This window comes from Pelobates fuscus, chromosome 8 (genome assembly GCF_036172605.1).
Source record: "Pelobates fuscus isolate aPelFus1 chromosome 8, aPelFus1.pri, whole genome shotgun sequence".
Taxonomy (NCBI): domain Eukaryota; kingdom Metazoa; phylum Chordata; class Amphibia; order Anura; family Pelobatidae; genus Pelobates; species Pelobates fuscus.
In genome coordinates this window covers 110,111,495-110,136,312 of record NC_086324.1, presented here as the reverse complement: position 1 = coordinate 110,136,312, position 24,818 = coordinate 110,111,495, and the positions used below count along the sequence as shown (strand labels likewise).

The window sequence follows — 24,818 nt, the reverse complement described above, 5'->3', positions numbered from 1 at the left end:
CCTCACAAAAGATTTATGATTCTTAAAGAAATTCGGAAATCACAAGCAGACATAATTTGTCTACAAGAGACTCACTTTAAAACACAATTCTAAACCAATATTAAATTTGAAGAAGTTTCCATTTCAATACCATGCAACATCCCCTAAGAAAACTAAAGGGGTATCAATCTTATTCAGTTATCGATTAACCTTTGAACAGATAGCCACATATATAGACCCAGAAGGTCGATTTCTTATTGTAGTTTGTACAATAAATAATACCACATATACTATAGTGAATGCATATTTCCCTAATGTGAACCAAAACAAATTTATGCACTCACTCATGAATAAAATAGCTGAATTCCAAACTGGCACTATGATTACCATGGGAGACTTTAATCATGTTTTAGACCCTAACATGGATTCAACAGCAAACCACTCAAGGAAAAGGAAATCATCCTTACATAAGGAATGTAATACTCTTAATAAAACTTTAACAGGCTATGGACTTTATGATATCTGGAGAACGTTTCACCCTAATGCTAGAGAATACACGCATTACTCCTTAGTCCATAATACCTATTCACGTATAGATGGTTTTTATATGCACAGCTCACATTTAACACAAGTTGAGTCCTGTGAGATTGGAGTATCGACAGAATCAGATCACAATCCAGTTATACTTAGCTTAATGGATCAATACAACTACACAAATAGAAGCCCATGGAGACTAAATGACCAGTTATTAAACGACCCTATATTCTTGGATAAAATTCAACAAGAAATATGCCAATATTTTGATACAAACAACTCTGGAGATATAAACCCCACAACATTATGGCTGGCACATAAACCAGTAATAAGAGGTCTATTTATCAGCAGAGCTTCATACCTTAAAAAGTCTAACCAAACAACTAGGCTGAACCTTCTTAAAAAACTTCAGGATCTCCATAAACAGAATCAGGCAAGACCATCTGTGTTTTTGCAAGACAGTATACAACAAATACAAAACGATATTGATGAAATTCACCAACGACAAACCAACATTGCTTTGAAAAAACTTAAGGCGACATCATACTCTATGGGTAATAAAGCTACCAGAGTACTTGCACAGAAACTCCGTGATAAACAAACTCAATCTAGAATTCCATTTATACTCGCTAAGACAGGACAAAAAATTATTCAACCAAAATTGATTTGTGAGGAATTTGCAGCTTTTTATGCGCTATTGTATAACCTAAAAGACCAAAAAAATCTAGCAAAACCAACTTCTAGAGGAATAGGTCAATATTTGGATAAATTAAATCTATCTACCCTAAAAGATTCGCAAACGGCACAGCTTATAGCTCCTATTACAAAGGAAGAAATAATTGAACAAATAAAGAGAATGGCCAAAGGGAAAGCACCAGGACCTGTACTACACCCTGTTTAAGGAATCCCTGGCCGAACCATTGACTCATTTTTTTAATGAAGGCACTAAGGCAGGGAAATTCCCTACAGAATTTTTAGCGGCACAAATAATTACCATCCCGAAATTAGGGAAACCCTCTACGGCTTGTCAAAATTATAGACCAATTTCATTATTAAATATAGACGCTAAAATATATGCAAAAATATATGCGGAAAGACTAAAGTTTATTTTACCTACTTTAATTCATACAGACCAAGTGGGATTTGTGTCAGGCAGACAGGGGACAGATAATACACGGAAGGTATTAGACATTTATCATTTTGTAAAATCATCTAAGCAGGAAAGCGTGGTATTATCTTTAGATGCTGAAAAAGCTTTTGACCGTTTGAATTGGACTTTTTTATGTGAAACCTTAAACGCATACAAATTCCCTCCTGCCTTTCTTTCAATCATTAAAGCTCTTTATAGTAATCCTACAGCGACAGTATTGACCTCAGGATTTTGTTCAAAACCGTTCAATATTACTAATGGAACACGCCAGGGTTGTCCTTTATCGCCGATGCTTTATGTTCTTGCTTTAGAACCTTTACTCACAGCAATACGGCAAAACAAAGATATACAGGGAGTGCAAATAGGGCGGAGCGAATATAAACTTAACGCTTACGCAGATGACATTTTGTTAACAATCACTCAACCACATATTTCCTTACCAAATCTAAAGAAAGAACTATTGTTGTATAGTCAAAACTCGTACTATAAGCTCAATATAAGCAAATCGCAAGCAATGTGTCTTAATATCCCTAATTCTCAAGAAAATAGACTTAAATTAGACTATCATTATGACTGGAGGGAAGATTACTTATTGTATTTGGGAATTAGATTTACAAAAAAAGAAAAAGACCTATTTCCAGCTAACTATAAAAAATTATTTAAAGATACCGAAAACCAATTGAAAGCTTGGGGAAATGTATTATTATCATGGATAGGTAAAATATCTGCAATTAAGATGCAAATCTTACCAAAAATACTTTACCTATTCAGATCCTTACAGATTAAGGTTCCTCAAACATGTATTACATCTTTACAAGCGATATTGCTACGTTTTAGCTGGGGAGGGAAGCATCCCCGAGTCCCAAAAGGTTTAATAATGAGACAAGTGAAGTGCGGAGGTATGGGGTTTCCGAATTTGAAAATGTACTATCACGCTGCAATTTTAACTAACATAGCTTCTATTAACCCACAGAGATATAATCCGCAATGGGTGGCAATAGAAGAACATTGCTGCGGAACCCAGGATCTTTATTCTTTAATATGGCTCCCCCTACAAAAACGGAAAGTAACTCCTGACATATTACACCCGACAAGAATCCTATTTAAAATTTGGGATAATAATAGAACAAGCTTATGTTCAGGGCACCCATGGTCACTGGCAACCCCCATAAAAAGTTTATATAGCTGTAATGAAACATTTCCTTACTTACAATGGTATAGAAAAGGAATTACACATATCTCTAAACTCTACACGACAGAGGGGTTAAAGTCTTTTTCGACTCTCCAATCGGAATTTACACTTCTTCCACAATCTAAATTTGCATATTGGCAGATTAAAGCCCTTCTGTCTGACAATAATTTATATGTAGGACACCGAACAACTCGAAAGATAGTTACAAAATTTGAAGAGATGTGTATAGCACTTACTCCACCTAGGAAAGTACTATCGCTCTGTTATAACATTCTAACAAACCCAAGAGAAACAGCAACACCGAAATTTATGATAGATTGGCAAACTGATATACAAGAAATTATATCAGAAGATGAATGGAACAATATTTTTACGGCACATTTGGGAATGTCTTCATGCACAGGACACTTTGAAATATCACGGAAAATCCTATATAGATGGTATATGGTACCTACCCGCATTCATGCAATTTATTCTGACGTACAAGACACATGTTGGAGATGCCACTCCTATAAAGGAACTATGCTTCATATATGGTGGACATGTGAAAGAGTCAACAATTTATGGAGAGAGGTCGAAACAATGATCCAAGAGGTGACATCATATAAGTTAGATCACACACCGAAAACACTTCTTCTCAAAGCCTTTCCGGACCATATCCCTAAATCTATGCGCAAATTAATTTTTTTATTACTATCTATAGTGTCAATTCTTATAGCTAGAAATTGGAAAACTACAATCTTACCTACAATAGATGAAATCAAAACATTAATGTCCCTGACTACAGATTATGAGCTTACCATGTGGAACCAGACTAAAATTGGGAAACTAAGTTTAAAAGTAGCTAGCTGTTGGAAAACTTATAGACAAAGATAATAACCGAATAAGCTTAACAGACATATGGGGTATATATTTAGAATAGGATGTGAGAAATTAAACCTATTCTTTTAGTTATTACCAGAACATAACTCAGAATATAACTGAGTAGGAATTAATGAAATTTAATAATAACCATTAAAATTTTGGCTTAGCCCCTTGTGGATCGATCTCTTGGAATGAAAGCGAGTTGAGATATATTACATATCGTGAGTGCCGATGAGGGGTTAATTGAGTCTTCACTATTTGCCTAGGTCAAGCTTTAACACAATTCAAGATATATACAACTAACAGGATACATAATTTATTCCTTTTCTTAATATTACGCAACCAAACCAAATATAAGTTCTTACTGACAGACTAGTTTAAATATATGAATGTCTAGGAGAGACTTTTTTCCTTTTTCCTTTTATTTATTTATTTATTTATTTATTTCTTTTTATTTTTTTTTCTATTTTCTTCAGTAGTTGTTAACAAATCCTGAGGGGAATCTTAGAGTGGACATATTGGTATCCAATAGGGTATATGTAATAAATGTGGACAGGATTTATATAGTTTTAAGGCAATATGACTAATGCATAATATTGTATAATAAGTGTATGACTAAAATGTTCTAACACTACTGACTGTACCCCAATCCCTTTTTTTCTTTCTGTACCCCTTGTTTGTTTTCTGTTTTTTTTTTTTTTCCCATCTCCTCTTGAAATCTTCTGAAAAATAAAGTAAAAATACAAATTGTAAAAAAATATCTGGTGTCTCTATAGCGTGCCTTTAAAAATAAAAAAGTTTTTCACTGTAAGCTAATAGCAGTCAGTGTCCTCAAAGCGGGTGTCAGGCCTTCAGCGTGTACTCTGCCAACCTCTGCAAGTGCACTTTGCCACTCACATCTGGTGTCTCTATAGCGTACCTTTACAAAGAAAAAAAGTTTTCCACTGTAAGCTAATAACAGTTAGTTGTCTGCAAGCGTCTGGGTGTCAGGCCTTCAGCGTGTGCTCTGCCAACCTCAGCAAGTGTACTTTGCCACTCATATCTGGTGTCTCTATAGCGTGCCTTTAAAAAGAAAAAAGTTTTTCACTGTAAGCTAATAACAGTTAGTTGTCTGCAAGCGTCTGGGTGTCAGGCCTTCAGGGTGTACTCTGCCAACCTCTGCCAGTGTACTTTGCCACTCATATCTGGTGTCTCTATAGCGTGCCTTTAAAAATAAAAAAAGTTTTTCACTGTAAGCCAATAGCAGTCAGTGTCCTTAAAGCGGGTGTCAGGCCTTCAGCGTGTGCTCTGCCAACCTCTGCAAGTTTACTTTGCCACTCATATCTGGCGTCTCTATAGCGTGCCTTTACAAAGAAAACATTTTTCCACTGTAAGCTAACAGCAGTCAGTGTCCTTAAAGCGGGTGTCAGGCCTTCAGCGTGTGCTCTGACAACCTCAGCAAGTGTACTTTGCCACTCATATCTGGTGTCTCTATAGCGTGCCTTTAAAAAGAAAAAAAGGTTTTCACTGTAAGCCAATAGCAGTCAGTGTCCTTAAAGCGAGTGTCAGGCCTTCAGCGTGTGCTCTGCCAACCTCTGCAAGTGTACTTTGCCACTCATATCTGGTGTCTCTATAGCGTGACTTTACAAAGAAAAAAAGGTTTTCACTGTAAGCTAATAGCAGTCAGTGGCCCTGAAGCTGTTGTAAGGCCTTCAGCGTGTGCTCTGCCAACCTCTGCAAGTGTACTTTGCCACTCATATCTGGTGTCTCTATAGCATGCCTTTAAAAATAAAAAAAGGTTTTCACTGTAAGCCAATGATACCGGAGAAACTGACGGAAGCCAAGCACAGAGAGATGGACACAGGTTTCTTCAGGAAGGAAGAGATGCTTTATTCGGTTCACCAATCGGGACTCAGAGGGACTAATGTCACCAAAATACAACAAGTTCTGAGCCCCGGACAATAGTGCAGGCTCCTTATATAGGCACATAACTCCTCCCATAATAAGCTCCACCCGCACATTCTCCTAACCAATCAAAACGAACAAGAACTAACTTCCTGCTTGACCGCATGGCTTGTCCAGCACAATGGAGGAGGGGAATACTATATCCGCTACTGATCGTATCTTTGCCACGTGCAACCAACCGACCGATACGCCAGTAGATGCACGTACACATGCCACGTGGTAATCTCGGCCTACTAAATTTATTTTTACCGAGATTCCACCACACCAATAGCAGTCAGTGTCCTTAAAGCGGGTGTCAGGCCTTTATCGTGTGCTCTGCCAACCTCTGCAAGTGCACTTTGCCACTCATATCTGGTGTCTCTATAGCGTGCCTTTACAAAGAAAAAAAGGTTTTCACTGTAAGCTAATAGCAGTCAGTGTCCTTAAAGTGGGTGTCAGGCCTTCAGCGTGTGCTCTGCCAACTTCTGCAAGTGCACTTTGCCACTCATATCTGGTGTCTCTATAGCGTGCCTTTACAAAGAAAAAAAGGTTTTCACTGTAAGCTAATAGCAGTCAGTGTCCTTAAAGCGGGTGTCAGGCCTTTAGCATGTGCTCTGCCAACCTCTGCAAGTGCACTTTGCCACTCATATCTGGTGTCTCTATAGCGTGCCTTTACAAAGAAAAAAAGGTTTTCACTGTAAGCTAATAGCAGTCAGTGTCCTTCATAAGTGTGTGTCAGGCCTACAGCGTCTTCTCTGCCAACCTCTGCCAGTGCACATTGCCACTCTTTTCTGGTGTCGCAATAGATTGCATTTAAAAACCCTAAAAAAATATACACTGTTGTAGATTGAATAGCAGTTAGTTGTCTGTAAGCGGGTGTCAGGCCTACAGCGTGTACTCTGCCAACCTCTGCCAGTGCACAGTGCCACTCATATCTGGTGTCACAATAGCTTGCATTTAAAAACAAAAAAAGTTTTTGACTGTAATATAATAGCAGTCAGTGTCCTTCATAAGTGTGTGTCAGGCCTAGTTATGTACCGAACTGTTCGCCGGCGAATAGTTCCTGGCGAACATAGCGTGGTCGCGTTCGCCGCCGCGGGCGAACATATGCGCGGTTCGATCCGCCCCCTATTCATCATCATTGAGTAAACTTTGACCCTGTGCCTTACGGTCAGCAGACAAAATTAGCAGCAGACCCTCCCTTCCAGACCCTCCCACCTCCTGGACAGCATCCATTTTAGATTCATTCTGAAGCTGCATTCTTAGATAGAGAAGGGAAGGTGTAGCTGCTGCTCATTTGATAGGGAAATTGATAGCTAGGCTAGGGCATTCAGTGTCCACTACAGTCCTGAAGGACTCATCTGATCTCTGCTGTAAGGACAGCACCCCAAAAATCCCTTTTTAGGGCTAGAACATCAGTCTGCTTTTTTTTTCTGTGTAATTTAATTGCTGTTGCCTGCCTGCCAGCTTCTGTGTCAGGCTCACAGTGGATACTGTGCCAACTTGCCCAGTGCCACTACACATATCTGGTGTCACAATAGCTTAAGCTTGCATATAAAAACAAAAACATTTTTTTCACTGTAATAGATTGAACAGCAGTTAGTTGTCTGCAAGCATCTGGGTGTCAGACCTTCAGCGTGTACTCTGCCAACCTCTGCCAGTGTACTTTGCCACTCATATCTGGTGTCACTATAGCGTGCCTTTACAAAGTAAAAAAGGTTTTCACTGTAAGCTAATAGCAGTCAGTGTCCTTAAAGCGGGTGTCAGGCCTTCAGCGTGTGCTCTGCCAACCTCTGCAAGTGCACTTTGCCACTCATATCTGGTGTCTCTATAGCGTGCCTTTAAAAAGATAAAAAGGTTTTTACTGTAAGCTAATAGCAGTCAGTGTCCTTAGAGCGGGTGTCAGGCCTTCATCGTGTGCTCTGCCAACCTCTGCAAGTGTACTTTGCCACTCATATCTAGTGTCTCTATAGCGTGCCTTTTAAAAGAAAAAAAGTTTTTCACTGTAAGCCAATAGCAGTCAGTGTCTTTAAAGCGGGTGTCAGGCCTTTAGCGTGTGCTCTGCCAACCTCTGCAAGTGTACTTTGCCACTCATATCTGGTGTCTCTATAGCGTGCCTTTAAAAAGATAAAAAGGTTTTTACTGTAAGCTAATAGCAGTCAGTGTCCTTAAAGCGGGTGTCAGGCCTTCATCGTGTGCTCTGCCAACCTCTGCAAGTGTACTTTGCCACTCATATCTAGTGTCTCTATAGCGTGCCTTTAAAAAGAAAAAAAGTTTTTCACTGTAAGCTGATAGCAGTCAGTATCCTTAAAGTGGGTATCAGGCCTTCAGTGTGTGCTCTGCCAACCTCTGCAAGTGCACTTTGCCACTCATATCTAGTGTCACTATAGCGTGCCTTTAAAAAGAAAAAAAGTTTTTCACTGTAAGCTAATAGCAGTTAGTTGTCTGCAAGCATCTGGGTGTCAGGCCTTCAGCGTGTGCTCTGCCAACCTCAGCAAGTGTACTTTGCCACTCATATCTGGTGTCTCTATAGCGTGCCTTTACAAAGAAAAAAAGTTTTTAACTGTAAGCTAATAGCAGTCAGTGTCCTTAAAGCGGGTGTCAGGCCTTCAGCGTGTGCTCTGCCAACCTCAGCACATGTACTTTGCCTGTAATGATATTGATGTTACAAAGTTTTGGAGTCCAGTAGCCAGATCAGCAATGTTTTCTGCCAGAGGTAGCCACTCGTTACCCAGGTGGTTGAGCCCCTGAGCCTTGAGTGGCCTTCTGGTCTTAAGCAGAGATGGGAGACTGGAACAGAGAGATGATAATCGTAGTGAGGCAAGCCGAGGTCAGTGGGAAGGAGAAGCAGCAAAGTCAAAACGGTCCAAAATCAGCAACAGGTAGGAGAAACAGGAACAAGCTTGATTAGAGAGTACAGGAACCACAATAATCTGGCAAAGGTACAGAGACAGGAAGTGGCTTTTATAGGCCAAGAACCAGACACATGACCAGACACAGCTGAAGAGACTTGTCACTGATACCAATGCTGTAGAGTCAAGGTTACCAGATCTCAGGTACATTTGTAAAAGGCAGGCTGGTGTACTGGTAAGGAAGAGGTTTAGCAGCATGTAAACCAGGGTTCGAAACCCAGCAGAGTCAGTTCCTCACATTGCCACTCATATCTGGTATCTCTATAGCGTGCCTTTACAAAGAAAAAAAGTTTTTCACTTTAAGCTAATAGCAGTCAGTGTCCTTAAAGCGGGTGTCAGGCCTTCAGTGTGTGTGCTCTGCCAACCTCTGCAAGTTTACTTTGCCACTCATATCTGGTGTCTCTATAGCGTGCCTTTACAAAGAAAAAAAGTTTTTCACTGTAAGCTAATAGCAGTTAGTTGTCTGCAAGCGTCTGGGTGTCAGGCCTTCAGCGTGTGCTCTGCCAACCTCAGCAAGTGTATTTTGCCACTCATATCTGGTGTCTCTATAGTGTGCCTTTACAAAGAAAAAACTTTTTTCACTGTTATAGATTGAATAGCAGTTAGTTGTCTTCAAGTGGGTGTGTCTGGCCTACAGCGTGTACTCTGCCAACCTCTGCCACTGCACAGTGCCACTCATATCTGGTCTCACAGTAGCTTGCATGCATAGTACCACTAATCCAAAAAAAAATGACAGGCAGAGGCAGGCCACCACGCAGGGTCCATCGTGGTCGTGGTGCTGTGATTCCCTTTGGCCCTAGAATAATGCCCAGTTTTCAGAGGCCACGTACCCTGAACTTGAAAAGTTCTGAGGACATAGTTGACTTGCTAACACAGGACACCCAATCTTCTACAGCTTCCGCTCGGATCCTTGACGCACCATCCTCCTCCAGCTTAGCTTCGGGCACCTCTCAAGATACCACTCACCTGCCTGCCGCCACCACCAAAACGAGCACCACAGCTGCTTCACTTGGTATGTCAGAGGAGTTATTCACACATCCGTTTGAAGAAATGAGGGATGTGCAACCATTATTGCCAGAGATGTAGATGTAGATAACAGGGATATGTCTCAGGCAGGCAGCTTTGCACACATGGACGTACGGTGTGATGATGATGATGTTGGACCCGCTGCTGCTTCCTTTGCTGAGTTGTCAGATACAAGTGAAGCGGCTGATGATGACGATGCGTCCATGGATGTCACGTGGGTGCCCGCTCTGCAATAAGAAAAACAGGACGAAAGTTCAGATGGGGAGACAGAGAGGAGGAGACGAGTTGGAAGCAGGGGGAGGTCGATGCAAGGAGCTAGTGGCACAGTCAGACAGCATGCATTGGCACCCGGGGTCAGCCCGACAGCACGCCAATCAACGCATGCTGTGTCCACCACCAGAATGCCGTCATTGCAGAGCTCAGCAGTGTGGCATTTTTTATGTGTGTCTGCCTCTGACAACAGCGATGCCATTTGCAACCTGTGCCAAAAGAAACTGAGTCGTGGGAAGTCCAACACCCACCTAGGTACAACTGCTTTGCGTAGGCACATGATCGCACATCACAAACGCCTATGGGATACACATGAGTACAAGCAGCATGCAAACTCAAAGCCGCCATCCTCCTCCTGGTCCAGCATCTTCAGCCACGTCAACCACTGCTGTCCTCCTTGACCCCTCTCAACCATCCGCCACTCCGTCTCCTGCCTTGAGCAGTTCCCGCTCATCTGCCCACAGTCAGGTGTCTGTCAAGGACATGTTTAAGTGTAAGAAGCCAATGTCAGAAATTCACCCCCTTGCCCAGCGTCAGACAGCTGGCTTGTCCGAACTATTAGCCCACCAGCTTTTACCATACAAGCTGGTGGAGTCTGAGGCGTTCAAAAAATTTGTAGCTATTGGGACACCGCAGTGGAAGGTACCCGAACGAAATTTCTTTTCACAAAAGGCAATACCCAACCTGTACTCGATTGTGCAAAAGGAAGTAATGGCATGTCTGGCACACAGTGTTGGGGCAAGGGTCCATCTGACCACTGATACCTGGTCTGTACCATACCAAAGCATGGTCAGGGCAGGTATATCACCTACACTGCGCATTGGGTAAACCAGCTGACGGCTGCCAAGCATGGAATGCGTGGCTCTGCAGAGGAGTTGGTCACAGCGCCACGTCTTGCTCCACATCAACGGCACCCCCCCCAGCTCCCCAGGTACTATTCCACATCCCGGATACGGCAATGTCATGCCGTCTTGGGTTTGACTTGCTTGAAAGCAGAGAGTCACACAGGACAAGCACTCCTGTCCGCCCTGAACGCACAGGTGGAAAAGTGGCTGACTCTGCAGCAACTGGATAACGGCAAAGTGGTTTGTGACAACGGAAAAAATTTGTTGGCGGCATTGAAGTTGGGCAAGTTGACACATGTGCCGTGCATGGCACATGTGTGTAATCTGATCGTACAACGCTTTGTGCATAAGTACACAGGCTTACAAAACGTCCTGAAGCAGGCCAGGAAGGTGTGTGGCCATTTCAGGCGTTCCTACACGGCCATGGCGCACTTTGCCAATATCCAGCGGCGAAACAACATGCCAGTGAGGCGCTTGATTTGCGACAGCCGGACACGTTGGAATTCAACACTCCTAATGTTCGACCGCCTGCTCCAACAAGAAAAAGCCATTAATGAATATTTGTATGACCGGGGTGCTAGGACAGCCTCTGTGGAGCTGGGATTTTTTTTGCCACGTTACTGGACGCCCATGCGCAATGCCTGTAGGCTCATGCGTCCTTTTGAGGAGGTGACAAACCTAGTCAGTCGCACCAAAGGCACCATCAGCGACATCATATCATTTGTTTTCTTCCTGGAGCGTGCCATGCGAAGATTGCTGGATCAGGCCATAGATGAGCGTGAAGATGAAGAGGAAGAGTTGTGGTCACCATCACCACCAGAAACAGCCTTATCAGCATCGCTTGCTGGACCTGCGGCAACGCTGGAAGAGGATTGTGAGGAATTGTGAGGATTGTGAGACCAACCACAACAGGCATCCCAGGGTGCTCGTTGTCACCTATCTGGTACCCGTGGTGCTGTACGTGGCTGGGGGGGAAGAACATACCTTCATTGACATCACTGAGGAGGAGGAACGGGAAATGAGTAGCTCGGCATCCAACCTTGTGCAAATGGGGTCTTTCATGCTGTCGTGCCTGTTGAGGGACCCTCGTATAAAAAGGCTGAAGGAGAACGACCTGTACTGGGTGTCCACGCTACTAGACCCCCGGTATAAGCAGAAAGTGGCAGAAATGTTACCGAATTACAAGTCGGAAAGGATGCAGCATTTGCAAAATAAATTAAAAAGTATGCGTTACACAGCGTATAAGGGTGATGTCACAGCACAGCGGGAATCTAACAGGGGAAGAGGTGGAAGTCATCCTCCTCCTCCCACGACCACGCCATATCTGCCAAGTGACCCTATGTAGGGGGAACAGTCTCTATTCTGCTCTATGTCAGTGTGTATCAGGGATCCTTAGGATAGGTGTCAATCCATATCTGCCAAGTGACCCTATGTAGGGGTAACAGTCTCTATTCTGCTCTGTGTCAGTGTGTATCAGGGATCCTTAGGATAGGTGTCAATCTATATCTGCCAAGTGACCTTATGTAGGGGGAACAGTCCCTATTCTGCTCTGGGGACTGTTCCCCCTAGGGATCCTTAGGATATGTGTCAATCCATATCTGCCAAGTGAGCCTAAGTAGGGGGAACAGTCCCTATTCTGCTCTGTGTCAGTGTGTATCAGGGATCATTAGGATAGGTGTCAATCCATATCTGCCAAGTGACCCTATGTAGGGGGAACAGTCCCTATTCTGCTCTGTGTGAGGAGGAGGAACGGGAAATGAGTAGCTCGGCATCCAACCTTTTGCAAACGGGGTCTTTCATGCTGTCGTGCCTGTTGAGGGACCCTCGTATAAAAAGGCTGAAGGAGAACGACCTGTACTGGTTGTCCATGCTGCTATGACCCCCGGTATAAGCAGACAGTGGCGGAAATGTTACCGAATTACAAGTCGGAAAGGATGCAGCATTTGCAAAATAAATTAAAAAGTATGCGTTACACAGCGTATAAGGGTGATGTCACAGCACAACGGGAATCTAACAGGGGAAGAGGTGAAAGTCATCCTCCTCCTCCCACGACCACGCCATATCTGCCAAGTGACCCTATGTAGGGGGAACAGTCTCTATTCTGCTCTGTGTCAGTGTGTATCAGGGATCCTTAGGATATGTGTCAATCCATATCTGCCAAGTGAGCCTAAGTAGGGGGAACAGTCCCTATTCTGCTCTGTGTCAGTGTGTATCAGGGATCATTAGGATAGGTGTCAATCCATATCTGCCAAGTGACCCTATGTAGGGGGAACAGTCCCTATTCTGCTCTGTGTGAGGAGGAGGAACGGGAAATGAGTAGCTCGGCATCCAACCTTTTGCAAACGGGGTCTTTCATGCTGTCGTGCCTGTTGAGGGACCCTCGTATAAAAAGGCTGAAGGAGAACGACCTGTACTGGGTGTCCACGCTACTAGACCCCCGGTATAAGCAGACAGTGGCGGAAATGTTACCGAATTACAAGTCGGAAAGGATGCAGCATTTGCAAAATAAATTAAAAAGTATGCTTTACACAGCGTATAAGGGTGATGTCACAGCACAACGGGAATCTAACAGGGGAAGAGGTGAAAGTCATCCTCCTCCTCCCACGACCACGCCATATCTGCCAAGTGACCCTATGTAGGGGGAACAGTCTCTATTCTGCTCTGTGTCAGTGTGTATCAGGGATCCTTAGGATAGGTGTCAATCCATATCTGCCAAGTGACCCTATGTAGGGGGAACAGTCCCTATTCTGCTCTGTGTCAGTGTGTATCAGGGATCCTTAGGATAGGTATCAATCCATATCTGCCAAGTGACCCTATGTAGGGGGAACAGTCCCTATTCTGCTCTGTGTCCGTGTGTATCAGGGACTCTGAGGACAGGTGTCAATCCATATGTCAAGGTGTCAATATGTCATATGTCAGGTGTCAATCCCTATTCATTGTGATTTAGGAATGTTAGGTGATTTCTGCCCTTTATGGATTAAAACCAGACTCTGCATCAACTGTGTAAATTTCCATGGGAGTTTTACCATGGATCCCCCTCCGGCATGCCACAGTCCAGGTGTTAGTCCCCTTGAAACAACTTTTCCATCACTTTTGTGGCCAGAAAGAGTCCCTGTGGGTTTTAAAATTCGCCTGCCCATTGAAGTCAATGGCGGTTCGCCTGGTTCGCGAACGTTTGCGGAAGTTCCTGTTCGCCGTTCGCGAACCGAAAAATTTGTGTTCGCGACATCACTAGTTATGAATAAAATATGAAAAACAAGATTAAAGATACCACCTTTACAACTATTACATCAAGTTTGAACAATACTATATATAAAAATTGGAACACTGTTGCAAATGACCTTATCAGAATGCTTTTGCTATACTCCTGAGCTAAATTAACTCGTATACGCCCCATAGACCGCAGTATAAATATATTGCAAGAAAGAATTGTCAATATAATAAAATATAGTGATACAAATAAATACTTATAGAGTCCTACTAAAAATACCAAACTTAAACGATCCTAGAAATCAGTCCATAATATGTAGCATAAGGGTTAATATAATCCCACTCTGTGTATAGAGACACAGAGTAGCGTAATCCTTAGAGTTGTATACAGTAAGGTACCCAAATGCCAAATTTATCTGTTTTACTGAAAAATGGATACAGTGTATATTAGTAAAAATATAGAAAATGGTTGCTCCCACTTTCAAAATGTTTCACTAGTGCCTAGAAGCAAAAATAAAAATACAGTACTCACTGTAAACTGGAACTTTTAATAAATTGTAAGATTAAAGGGATCCTATAGTGCCGGGAAAACAAAGACGTTTTTGTGGAACTATTGGGTTAATAGGTCCCCACCCTCCTCAGCCCCTCCCGCATGGATGAAGGGGTTAAAACCCCTTCTACCACTTACCTGAATCCAGCGCTGATGTCCCTCGGTGCTGGGGCAGGCTCCACCCACGCTCCTCCCCTGCAGACGTCAGCTGGTGGGGGAGACCTAATGCGCATGCAATGGCCATGCGTGCATTAGACCTCTCCATAGCAAAGCATTATTCAATGCTTTCCTACTGGGAAAATCTGATGCTGGAAGTCCGTGAGGTCTGTTTGGATTCCTGAAGCCCTTTAGTGGCTGTCTGGTAGACAGTCACTGGGGGCAGACTTAGAGCTGCAATGTAAACAGAGGGCAAAAAATGTTAAAGGAAGAAACACACTTTATTGCATAGCTCATAAGGCTAAACTTTTAAACGCTTTCCTGAGCTCTGTTTTAGGTTGAGGATATCCATCTCCCCAGTCTTTTGATAATATGAACTGGTATGTCCACGCTGGAGGCTGCAGATGCTGCACCAATCCTAAATGAGTGTCCAGAAAAGGAAGATAGATTGTGACCCAATCTCAGTAGTAATTTCCTAATGTAGAACACAAACTTGGAGGTAGTAAGTGGATGGGCATGAAATAATTGTAAATGAGAATTAGGGCTGTTGACTGTAAGCAGGTATGAACCCAATACTTTAACAGGACAGCAATTGTTGCCTGTGGGAAATAATATGATAATGGATGGCTGGTTGCACTGCTTAGTTTTGGACATTTGTAGGGTGAGAATGTAGTGGTCATCGTGTTTGATGATGTTGGAAGTTTTGAAGCTTATGTTGGCCTCGGATTGTCATACCACTGTAAATTCTCTAGGTCTTCAAGGGACACTATAGTCACCTGAACAACTTTAACTTAATGAAGCAGTTTTGGTGTATAGAACATGCCCCTGCAGCCTCCCTGCTCAATCCTCTGCCATTTAGGAGTTAAATCCCTTTGTTTATGAACCCTAGTCACAACTCCCTGCATGTGACTTGCACAGCCTTCCATAAACACTTCCTGTAAAGAGAGCCCTATTTAGGCTTTCTTTATTGCAAGTTCTGTTTAATTAAGATTTTCTTATCCCCTGCTATGTTAATAGCTTGCTAGACCCTGCAAGAGCTCCTGTATGTGATTAAAGTTCAATTTAGAGATTGAGATACAATTATCTAAGGTAAATTACATGTGTTTGAAAGTGAAACCATTTTTTTTTTCATGCAGGCTCTGTCAATCATAGCCAGGGGAGGTGTGGCTAGGGCTGCATAAACAGAAACAAAGTGATTTAACTCCTAAATGACAGTGATTTGAGCAGTGAAATTGCAGGGGAATGATCTATACACTAAAACTGCTTTATTTAGCTTAAGTAATTTAGGTTTTAATGGGAGATGAGTTGAGAAAGAGGGTGTGATTAGGGTATGTGGTGAGGACATGATGTTGGACTCCTTTAAGTTAAAGTTTAATTTTGGTCTTGATGAAGTAGTTCTCCTGCAGGTGGTAAACCTGCGGAATACCACTAATGCCCTGTCGTACTCTGTTTTGGTATTGTCCGATAGAGCGGTACCGGAAAGTGACCGAGCATTGGTCATCAAATTGGTTAATCCATAACCAGCTCTTGAAATACAGGAGTTTAGGACAAGTGCTTGTTGGCAGTGGAATGGATCTCGAAAAACTCTTGAAAATAAGATCGGGACAAGACATCAGCTTCAGATTTAGCCACTCCTGGGGTGTATTCACATATAAGGTAAAACTGCAACTTTCGGTAAGCCAAGTCAATTTTCAGAGCAACCGGATGGTGGTCAAAGAAGAAGAGCGCCCTTCATTGATTATCTTGCATGCCACCAAGTTGCCATCAAGTTGTTGGAGAAACATTTGACTGCCTTGCCGGACCAAAGATGACCCCAGTACACGATAGGTTACAGGTGAGATGTCAGTCATAGAGTTTCACAATCGCTGACGGTACTCACCTTTCCCAGGGCATCCGCAATGCCCTGGAGGTTAGTCTGCAGCGGTTATAGTATATACAAACAACTGGTGAGTGGGGGTTCAAGTGCGGATATGTACAGGCAGCCTCTGAATATAGGGTCACTCCCAACCCTCTAAATTACAGAAAAGAGAAAAATAAAAGGAACCAGGATGCCACAATCACTACAGTATATTTATAATTACCAGCTGGAATGTGGAAATCTCATAAAAAGAGAAAAAACATAAAAATGACACCGTAACCTTTAATAAACATAAAATGTATATAGAGTATCAAACACACTCACATAGAGAAGTGGCACATAATAATTAAATTAAGGCAAAAGTCCCACCGTGTCCTATAGGTGCAGTTCAGTCCACGATGGAAATTGTTCTATAGGCCCAAAGGTCAGAACTCCACTGCTGCTGCTTGACTTCTGGACTCATTCTTTCACCTCGCCTTACTGCTGCTCGGCGCATTTTGTTTCAGGAGACTTCCTCAGGAGCTTGCTACGGTTATAGCGCCTGTGGCTGCTGCACCCCAGTCTGCATCTTGTGTACCTTGTTTCAAAGCAAGGAAACACAGAGTGATTGCTCCAGCATTCCAAGATGCCAGCCACTGCATGAGGAAGCTGGTCTGCAGGTTAGAGGATGGAGGAGGTGTGGCTGAGGGGCTGAGCCAGGACAATGATGCATCCAAGATGGTGCTGAGTCCCACAGTCAGCCACATTGATCTCAGGTAACCCCTCCTACAGGTGAGACCAGGTTATGTGATTGAGACACTCCTTTATAAGCAGAGCACACCTTTCAGTTTGTGCTTCGTTGTTTTGTTGCCTGCCTCAAGAATATTAGCGTTTGTTTCCTACCCTTGCTGGTTTCCTTTACTTTGCCTGCTCTCTGAATTTAGCTGATTACCGCCTGCCCTGACCTCTGGACCGTCTGACTCTGATTTCTGCCTGACCCTTCTTCGGATACCTTTGCGTTGTATTTTTTTAGTTATTTTTATTAAAGCCCCCATGCCATCACTGAATTAACATGTAACGGAGCTCCGTGCACTCCGACCGAGTACCCTCCGTTGATGGACGCTTCCTAGCTTGCGCCGAGGACCACAAGCACCGCACTGGACACCACAACCACCGCAGACTCCACAACCGCCGTAGCTTAACTGGAGCTGCGCCGTCTTCCTTCCACCCTGGATCGGCTTCTGTCCTCCAGGACCGTGTGGGGAAGACCTCTCCTCCAGGAGAGCGTATCCGGAACAAGCTCTTAAAAGAGCTAAGTGATTAAGCTCAGGGGAATATGCAGAGCATAGCAATCCCCAGTGTGATACAGCAATTCCCTCCAATAACGAGACAAGGCTACGTTTTGAAGGGTCAAGAAGAATTGAGGACTGGAACACCCAGCCTGCTTTTTATTACAAAAAGATACACACAGGACACACCCAGGGGGAGGTTAAAATTAGCCAATCACATACATGGTTCAACCCACACATCCCCTCCCCTCAGATAAACACATAACATAATTATAGCATACAGTAAAAATACAGTTTTCACACATACACTGTAGCTTTAAAACTATACATTCAATCTCCATAAATTACATATTTGAACTCAGCATACATCAAACATAAACACTTCCAAAAATCTGCCAAATCCCTCCAGTGGATCAAAAGTTAGCCGGAGGTCCCTTTATGACCGACCGCAAGCACAATTTCCTGCCCAAAACAGTTCCATAGATTTGGGCTGTGCTGTGGTGGAATCTCGGTAAAAATAAATTTAGTAGGCCGAGATTACCACGTGGCATGTGTACGTGCATATACTGGCGTATCGGTCGGTTGGTTGCACGTGGCAAAGATACGATCAGTAGCATACGGAGCATGTGCGAGAATACCGGATATAGTATTCCCCTCCTCCATTGTGCTGGACAAGCCATGCGGTCAAGCAGGAAGTTAGTTCTTGTTTGTTTTGATTGGTTAGGAGAATGTGCGGGTGGAGCTTAATATGGGAGGAGTTATGTGCCTATATAAGGAGCCTGCACTATTGTCCGGGGCTCAGAACTTGTTGTATTTTGGTGACATTAGTCCCTCTGAGTCCCGATCGGTGAACCGAATAAAGAATCTCTTCCTTCCTGAAGAAACCTGTGTCCATCTCTCTGTGCTTGGCTTCCGTCAGTTTCTCTGGTATCATTTGGTGCATTGGCCGGGAAGCTCATCGTTCAACGGTAGCTGAGAAGCAGAGGCGTGAGACTGTCTATTTTTGCCCACGTTCTCTACGGCTGCACCCCTGAACTTCTGCGTGGACCTCCCTTCGTCTCGGCGCCACTGGTTTGTTGTCCAGGAGATCATCGGCCTCTACGTAGTAAGTGCTGGGGTGTCCCCGTCGATGAGTGTGAACTCAGGTTCAGGAACGAGGAGGTAAGACGACCGCTGTTTTAGACGGCGGACCCACTAGGGGTATACCGATTGTGCGGTAGGCCCATAAGGGGTTTGAATTGTGTACGGAATCTGCCCCCTCCAGTGGAGGGAAGGAGCGAAGGCGCACCGCTCAATTGAACGCTCTTTAGTAAGACCGTTTAATTTGGTATGGAGTCAGGCGGGGTTCTGGTGTAAATAGCCCTAGCCGGACACCGGTGTCTTGTCTAGACTAGCGTTCTAGGGTGTATATTACGTTCGCTAGGTCGGAGGGACCGGGAGACTAAGCGGCGCCTGTGTAAATTCGGTTCGCTAGCTCTCAACCTATCTTGGCTAAGTGGGAAGGCGTGTAAATTTGGAACCCACTAGACTTTTGATAGAGTAGATAGACTAAGAGGGTGCTGTTGTAAATTCTGCCCTCTAGTTCGCTATATGTGGTGCTTGGGCAGTGTGGCTAACCAAAACGTATGTAGATAGTTTTAGGTAGTCCATCAAGGTACTGGCCAATAGATTAGTTGGGAATTGTATATGTGTTAAAGATTGTTTTAGTAGCGTGTATATCTTGCTAGATAGCGTGAGCTCTGCCATCTAGCGAGAGTGTTAATAGTGTGTAACTGAATGATAGCGCACGGTACCATAACCCTGTATAATTACTGACACTGTATATAAGTACTAAAAATTGTCGTTTAGATTGCATGTTTAACACCATAATCACTTACTAATTGTGCTGTGACCTTAAATTGTACTTTGACCTATGCTAACCGTACTGTAACTGCTGTTTGTAAAGACGATGTTACTGGGGTATGTTATAGACGGGTAATTCATATATAGGGAATTATAGCGTGGGTGACCATATAGTTTCGCCAAAGGGCATAGTATCTATTATTTAGTGACTGGTGTAACAGCTGTGTGTGTACGGGAATTCCCTGAGTGTTTTTGTTGTGTGCGTTTCACTTAGTAACTGTACCACGTGGTGCTGTTGCCGAGGGAACGGGTGTGACCGTTGGTAGAGTGTTTGTATAGTATTCGTTGGAAACGACGCTCCATTGTTAAGTATGGGCGCGTCGGAGTCGACGATTTTGGATCCCTTAGGATGTATGTTAAAGAATTTTAAAAAGGGATTTACAAAATGTGATTTTGGGGTTAAAATGTCTCCTGCACGCCTGATTACTTTATGTACTAGGGAATGGCCTACTTTGGTTGCTGCATGGCCGCCACGTGGCAGTTTAGATCCTAATCTGGTACAGCGTGTACACGTGGCTGTATCAGGTAGGCCTGAACTGTACGGACAGTTTTCATACATTGATTGTTGGAGGCAGGCCGTAAACGAGTCGCCAAGATGGATCCGAGTATGCCACGAGGAGCAATGTTGCCTCATGGTGGCCAGGACTCGTTTGTCCACCAGGGCCATGATTACGCCCATTTTGGACACGCCCCCTGAGTCCGAGATCCCTATGCCGCCCCCTTACTCCTCCTCCACAGGAAGAGGAAGAGGAAGTGCTACTGGAAATGTTACACCCCTTTCTCCGTTGTCCCCATCTACTTCCTCCTCTAGTTCAGTGTCCAGCCCCCTTGTTACAAAACCTCCCCTTCCGGTAACAACCCCCGTTAAACCCACATATCCTGATTTGACGCCATATCAAGCTTCCGGTCAGGCTTCCCCTAGCCCGGCCCGGAATATTTTATTCACCGATCTTCCCCACAATAAAGCTACCCCATCCCCATGCCTTACTACCCCTCGACTGAAACCCTTAACCGACGCACCTCAACGGAATGGAGGGGGTGGGGCATTCTAGGCACCAGAACAGCTGTAGTGGCTATGGCACTTGCTAGTTCCTTTAACAAGCTACATGCTGTCTTTCTTTCTACAGGGCGTGAACAGGCCAGCCTAACGGGACAGCGTCTGGCACTTCTTGCAAGTGAAGGGAATAACTTTAGCTGCATTATTTATTCGTCATTGACCAGATCCACAGAAACTGCTGATATCATCAGTCAGAATTTACCAGGTGAGCCATGTGTACAGGGGAAGGATTGCACATGTGGGATTAGGCTGCTGCATGTAGACCTCTGAAATCCCAATTCTTGCTGCCTATGCATATTTTGAATAGTTGCAGAATAACCGTTATTGAGCTGTTTTGTTGGTGGTTTGGCTTTCTTTAATCTTCTTATAGATATTAAAATGTGCAGCTCCAGTCTGCTTCACGAAGGACCTCCAATCCGACCAGTTCCTGCGGAATCCAAGTGGATACCAGATCTTTCTGTAAGCTATATCTAGTGGTGACTCTATTTTTAAAGCGTTTCTGGTGTGCGTTCTGTTTCTGCTTTTAACCCTGGTCGTTGTCTCCATCTTGGTATTTTAAAGATGGCCCACGCATTGAGGCTGCATTCAGGAAGTACATCCTCCGTGCAGATCCAGAACAAACAAAAGACAGTTATGAAATAATAGTCTGCCATGATAATGTGATCCGCTACTTTGTATGCAGGTAAACTGCTTCCACTTATCATTCTAAATCATCTGTGGTCACCACAGGTATCTTCCAGGTCCTCTATTCCTAACCTGCATTTTTTGTTTTTATTTAAACACCCTTATTTAACAAAGTAAATGGAGTACACTAAACCCAGAACAACTATACAAAATTGAAATGAGAATCCAGTATTGTAAAATTTTGTGCCATTTTTACTATAATGAACTGTGCTGCTTATTTAACAGGTTTTCATCCAAATGTTATCAAATCTTGTGGTAATTGGATGGCATGTACTAAACTGACAGCCTTTACAGCAGGCTTCTGTAAACTCCAGCCCTCCGGATGTTGCTGAACTACAACTCCCATGATTCTCAGACCATTTAATTCATAGAATCATAAGAGTTGTAGTCAGGGCCGGCTGGGGATACAAAGCTGCCCTGGAAAAAATGTATGCCAGCTCCATAAATCATTGCGCCATGTAAGGTTATGTCGAGAGATTCTTTTCTAATATAAAATATTGGTCCTTTCAGAGTAACTGTTTAATTATACAGTAAGCATTCTCGCATGCAGACAGACAAGCTCATTGATATAAATGATCTCATTGACATAAAAACACAAGCTCCCATACAAGCAAGCTCACTCACTAGCAAGCGCGCGCGCACACAGCTTATTGTAGTGGTACTGGTGTCTATAGCCTGTCCCTGCAGGCTTTTTAATGTATAAACTGACCTTTCAGAGAAAAGGCAGTGTTTGCATTGCTTCAAAGTGACAATCACTCAGACGGTCACTAGAGGTGATTCCTGTGTTTCTACATTAAGGGCCTCCACGCTCTGGAGGCACTGAACATTCCCCATAGAGATACAGTGATTCAATGCATCTCTATGAGGAGATGATGTTTGGTGTAGCTTTATGCAGCTAATCCTATGGCAAAGCATTGGATTGGCTGAGATCATCAAGCTTGATGATCTCAGCCATAGAGGCAGGGCCAGTGGAGGGGAGACCAGCATGGCGTGGGGAAAAGTGAATAAAAAAAACCACTAATGACAGACACACTGACACACATTACTACTACCTGTGGGCGACCAGGGGTTGTGCAGGGCAGACAGCCGTCTGTGCTGGTGGCCGCAGGGGGAGCTGTGATGGCGGCCACTGGGGGAGCTGTGCTTTCTCTGCTCCCCCCGCCCACGCGCGCTACTTAATGATTCCGCGGTCTCATTAAGCTGGGGAGCAGAAACCGCACACCTTGCAGTTTGCCTGGCCCTGGTTGTAGTTGAGCAACATCTGGGGGGCCAGAGTTTGGGGAATCCTGCTTTACGGCATTAAAAATAACCTCTCAAGACCTATATTGTACAAACTTGTCTTATGCCTTCCATGTACTGACAAAATGTATATCTTCATCTACAGGGCACTACAACTCCCACCGGAAGCTTGGCTCCGACTGCCTCTCTATCATGGTAGTATTACAAAGCTGGTGATAAAACCTGATGATGATGATGTGTCACTGAAGATGCTTGGTGATGCTGGCTTTATGCCCCCGGGGAAACTCACGGGAGCTTAGCTCTGAGCTGGATGTCCTCCTAGAGACACACAAGTTACCATGACTCCCTTACCTTTCTGTTTAATAGACACTCTCCAGTTGAAGCAGTCTTTCAATGCATATATTGCACACAGCATGGGTGGACCAAATGATAGTATAATTTTTTCTCATCCCTGCACTAAGATGAAGGTTCTAGTTTCTGAATATGCAGCACCATGTTCTGAGTTACAATGCCTTGTGTTCACCAAATGGCTTTACAACTCAAGCTTGGCACCTCCTATTGCTCACCTGTACGACATTGCAGACCCTGTAGCTATAGCTTGTCTGCCTAGTCCAAATGGCTTCTTGCAAAACAAAGTACAGTTGAAAGAAGTTACCTGGCTTGGTTAGTGTAAATACTGTATCTTAAATATAAGGGGCAGTTATAATAAAACAATGTAACAACCCATTTGTATGCATGTTGACAGGACTGCTTAATTAAAAGCAAATAAAGTGACTTCCTACTTATTTTCATTATTGTATTGGTGGCTTCTGGCTTCACACTTCTCATAGGTACTAAATGTTCTGAGCGCTCCATATGTTCAGAACTTGAACTAAAAGTTCATCCTTCATTGTATGTGGGTCGTGTGGACTTGCCACTCAAAGGGAGTATCTGATCTTGTTTGTGCTTGGCAGATACCTTGTGTGACCACTGCGGCTACTCTTCCCACCAGAACTGTATTAACCTTAAGACTTCCACCTAGGGTTTGGACATGGGCTGGTGGGGTCCTGTTTGGCCCTGGAACTCTTTCTCCCTGACTTCTTGAACCAGGAGTACATCACCTGGCTGAGCCCCCTCACTTTATTGAGGGAGCATTTGTGGTCTGCACCTCCTTCAGCTACTTAAGAGCTCCCTAGTGCTCTTGGTCATTGATGGAGCACTGGGAGCTGTTAAAGTGGTCTGCATCTGATATTGGTGCCGAACACAATACTAAACCACCAGGGATCCAGCTTGCCTTCCACTAGACAATGTGAGGATATTTATATGGTGATGATCTAAACATTATCGAATTGATATATTGGCACTGTTTCCCTTAATTTAATGCTAAGAGCTACTCACTATTTTACCCTGGAGTACACTTTATTAGAGGATTTGTATTTCACACATTACAAACCAACTATAATAATGTAGTTTATTGTGACAATGTAACATGCATGAAAATCAGTGAATATTTAGATATAACAAATATACAATACAGCAGTTTACCAGTTTTCATATAGTTCAATAGCAGTGGTGTTGCTGGGGGGGGGGGGGTGGCAGAGTGGTGCCATGGCCCCCCGACATCATGCTGTGCCACCCCAAATGCCAGCAATCTGCTGGCCATGTGTTTAGATTCTATTCCCTCAGGCTCTAAAAGCCTGAGGGAATGCAGGAGAGCCCAGCACAGGCCCCACCCCCAAACGAAGCCCCGCCGCCGTTAAGCAGCAGCCCCTGCTGCTGCTGCAAAGGCCAGAAGATGGCTGACCCATAGCAACAGGTAGGCTTGGGGTGTGCTCCATCTCCATCTCCATCTCCATCTCCCCTTTGAGACTTTAAATACATGGGAGCAGTGTTCCAACTTTTAAACTGGCACTTCGAATGCAGTCAAAGTGGCTGCCATTACGGTTGAACACGTGGCGGCGGCCATTTTAATCCAGTTGAACGTGGTGAGCTGTACCTTCGACATTGCGGCTGGAGACTAAGTCCCATTCGAAGATTCGAACACACGTTTGAACGGGACTTTGTCATTTCTGGGTGTACAACAGACCTCTGGTAGACAATATAACACCACGCAAACAACCCCGGTTTCACTTCGACAAAAGTCAAAGTGAGTTTGACGATTCGAACGCCGCCTTCGGATGGGACATATAACTTTTCAGGGCAGAAATAGACCGACCGCAC

At 43.9% G+C, this 24,818-nt stretch overlaps 1 protein-coding gene across 1 annotated transcript; it reads left to right on the top strand.

Annotated features, from left to right (window-relative positions):
• The first annotated feature begins 20,714 nt into the window (after positions 1 to 20,714).
• On the top strand, positions 20,715 to 22,961 carry LOC134571288 (serine/threonine-protein phosphatase PGAM5, mitochondrial-like). The gene is made up of 4 exons (XM_063429462.1): positions 20,715 to 20,901; positions 21,067 to 21,154; positions 21,247 to 21,378; positions 22,765 to 22,961. Exons 1-4 carry the CDS (start codon positions 20,715 to 20,717, stop codon positions 22,916 to 22,918), a joined length of 561 nt encoding a protein of 186 aa, XP_063285532.1. The 3' UTR covers positions 22,919 to 22,961.
• The last annotated feature ends 1,857 nt before the right edge of the window (positions 22,962 to 24,818 follow it).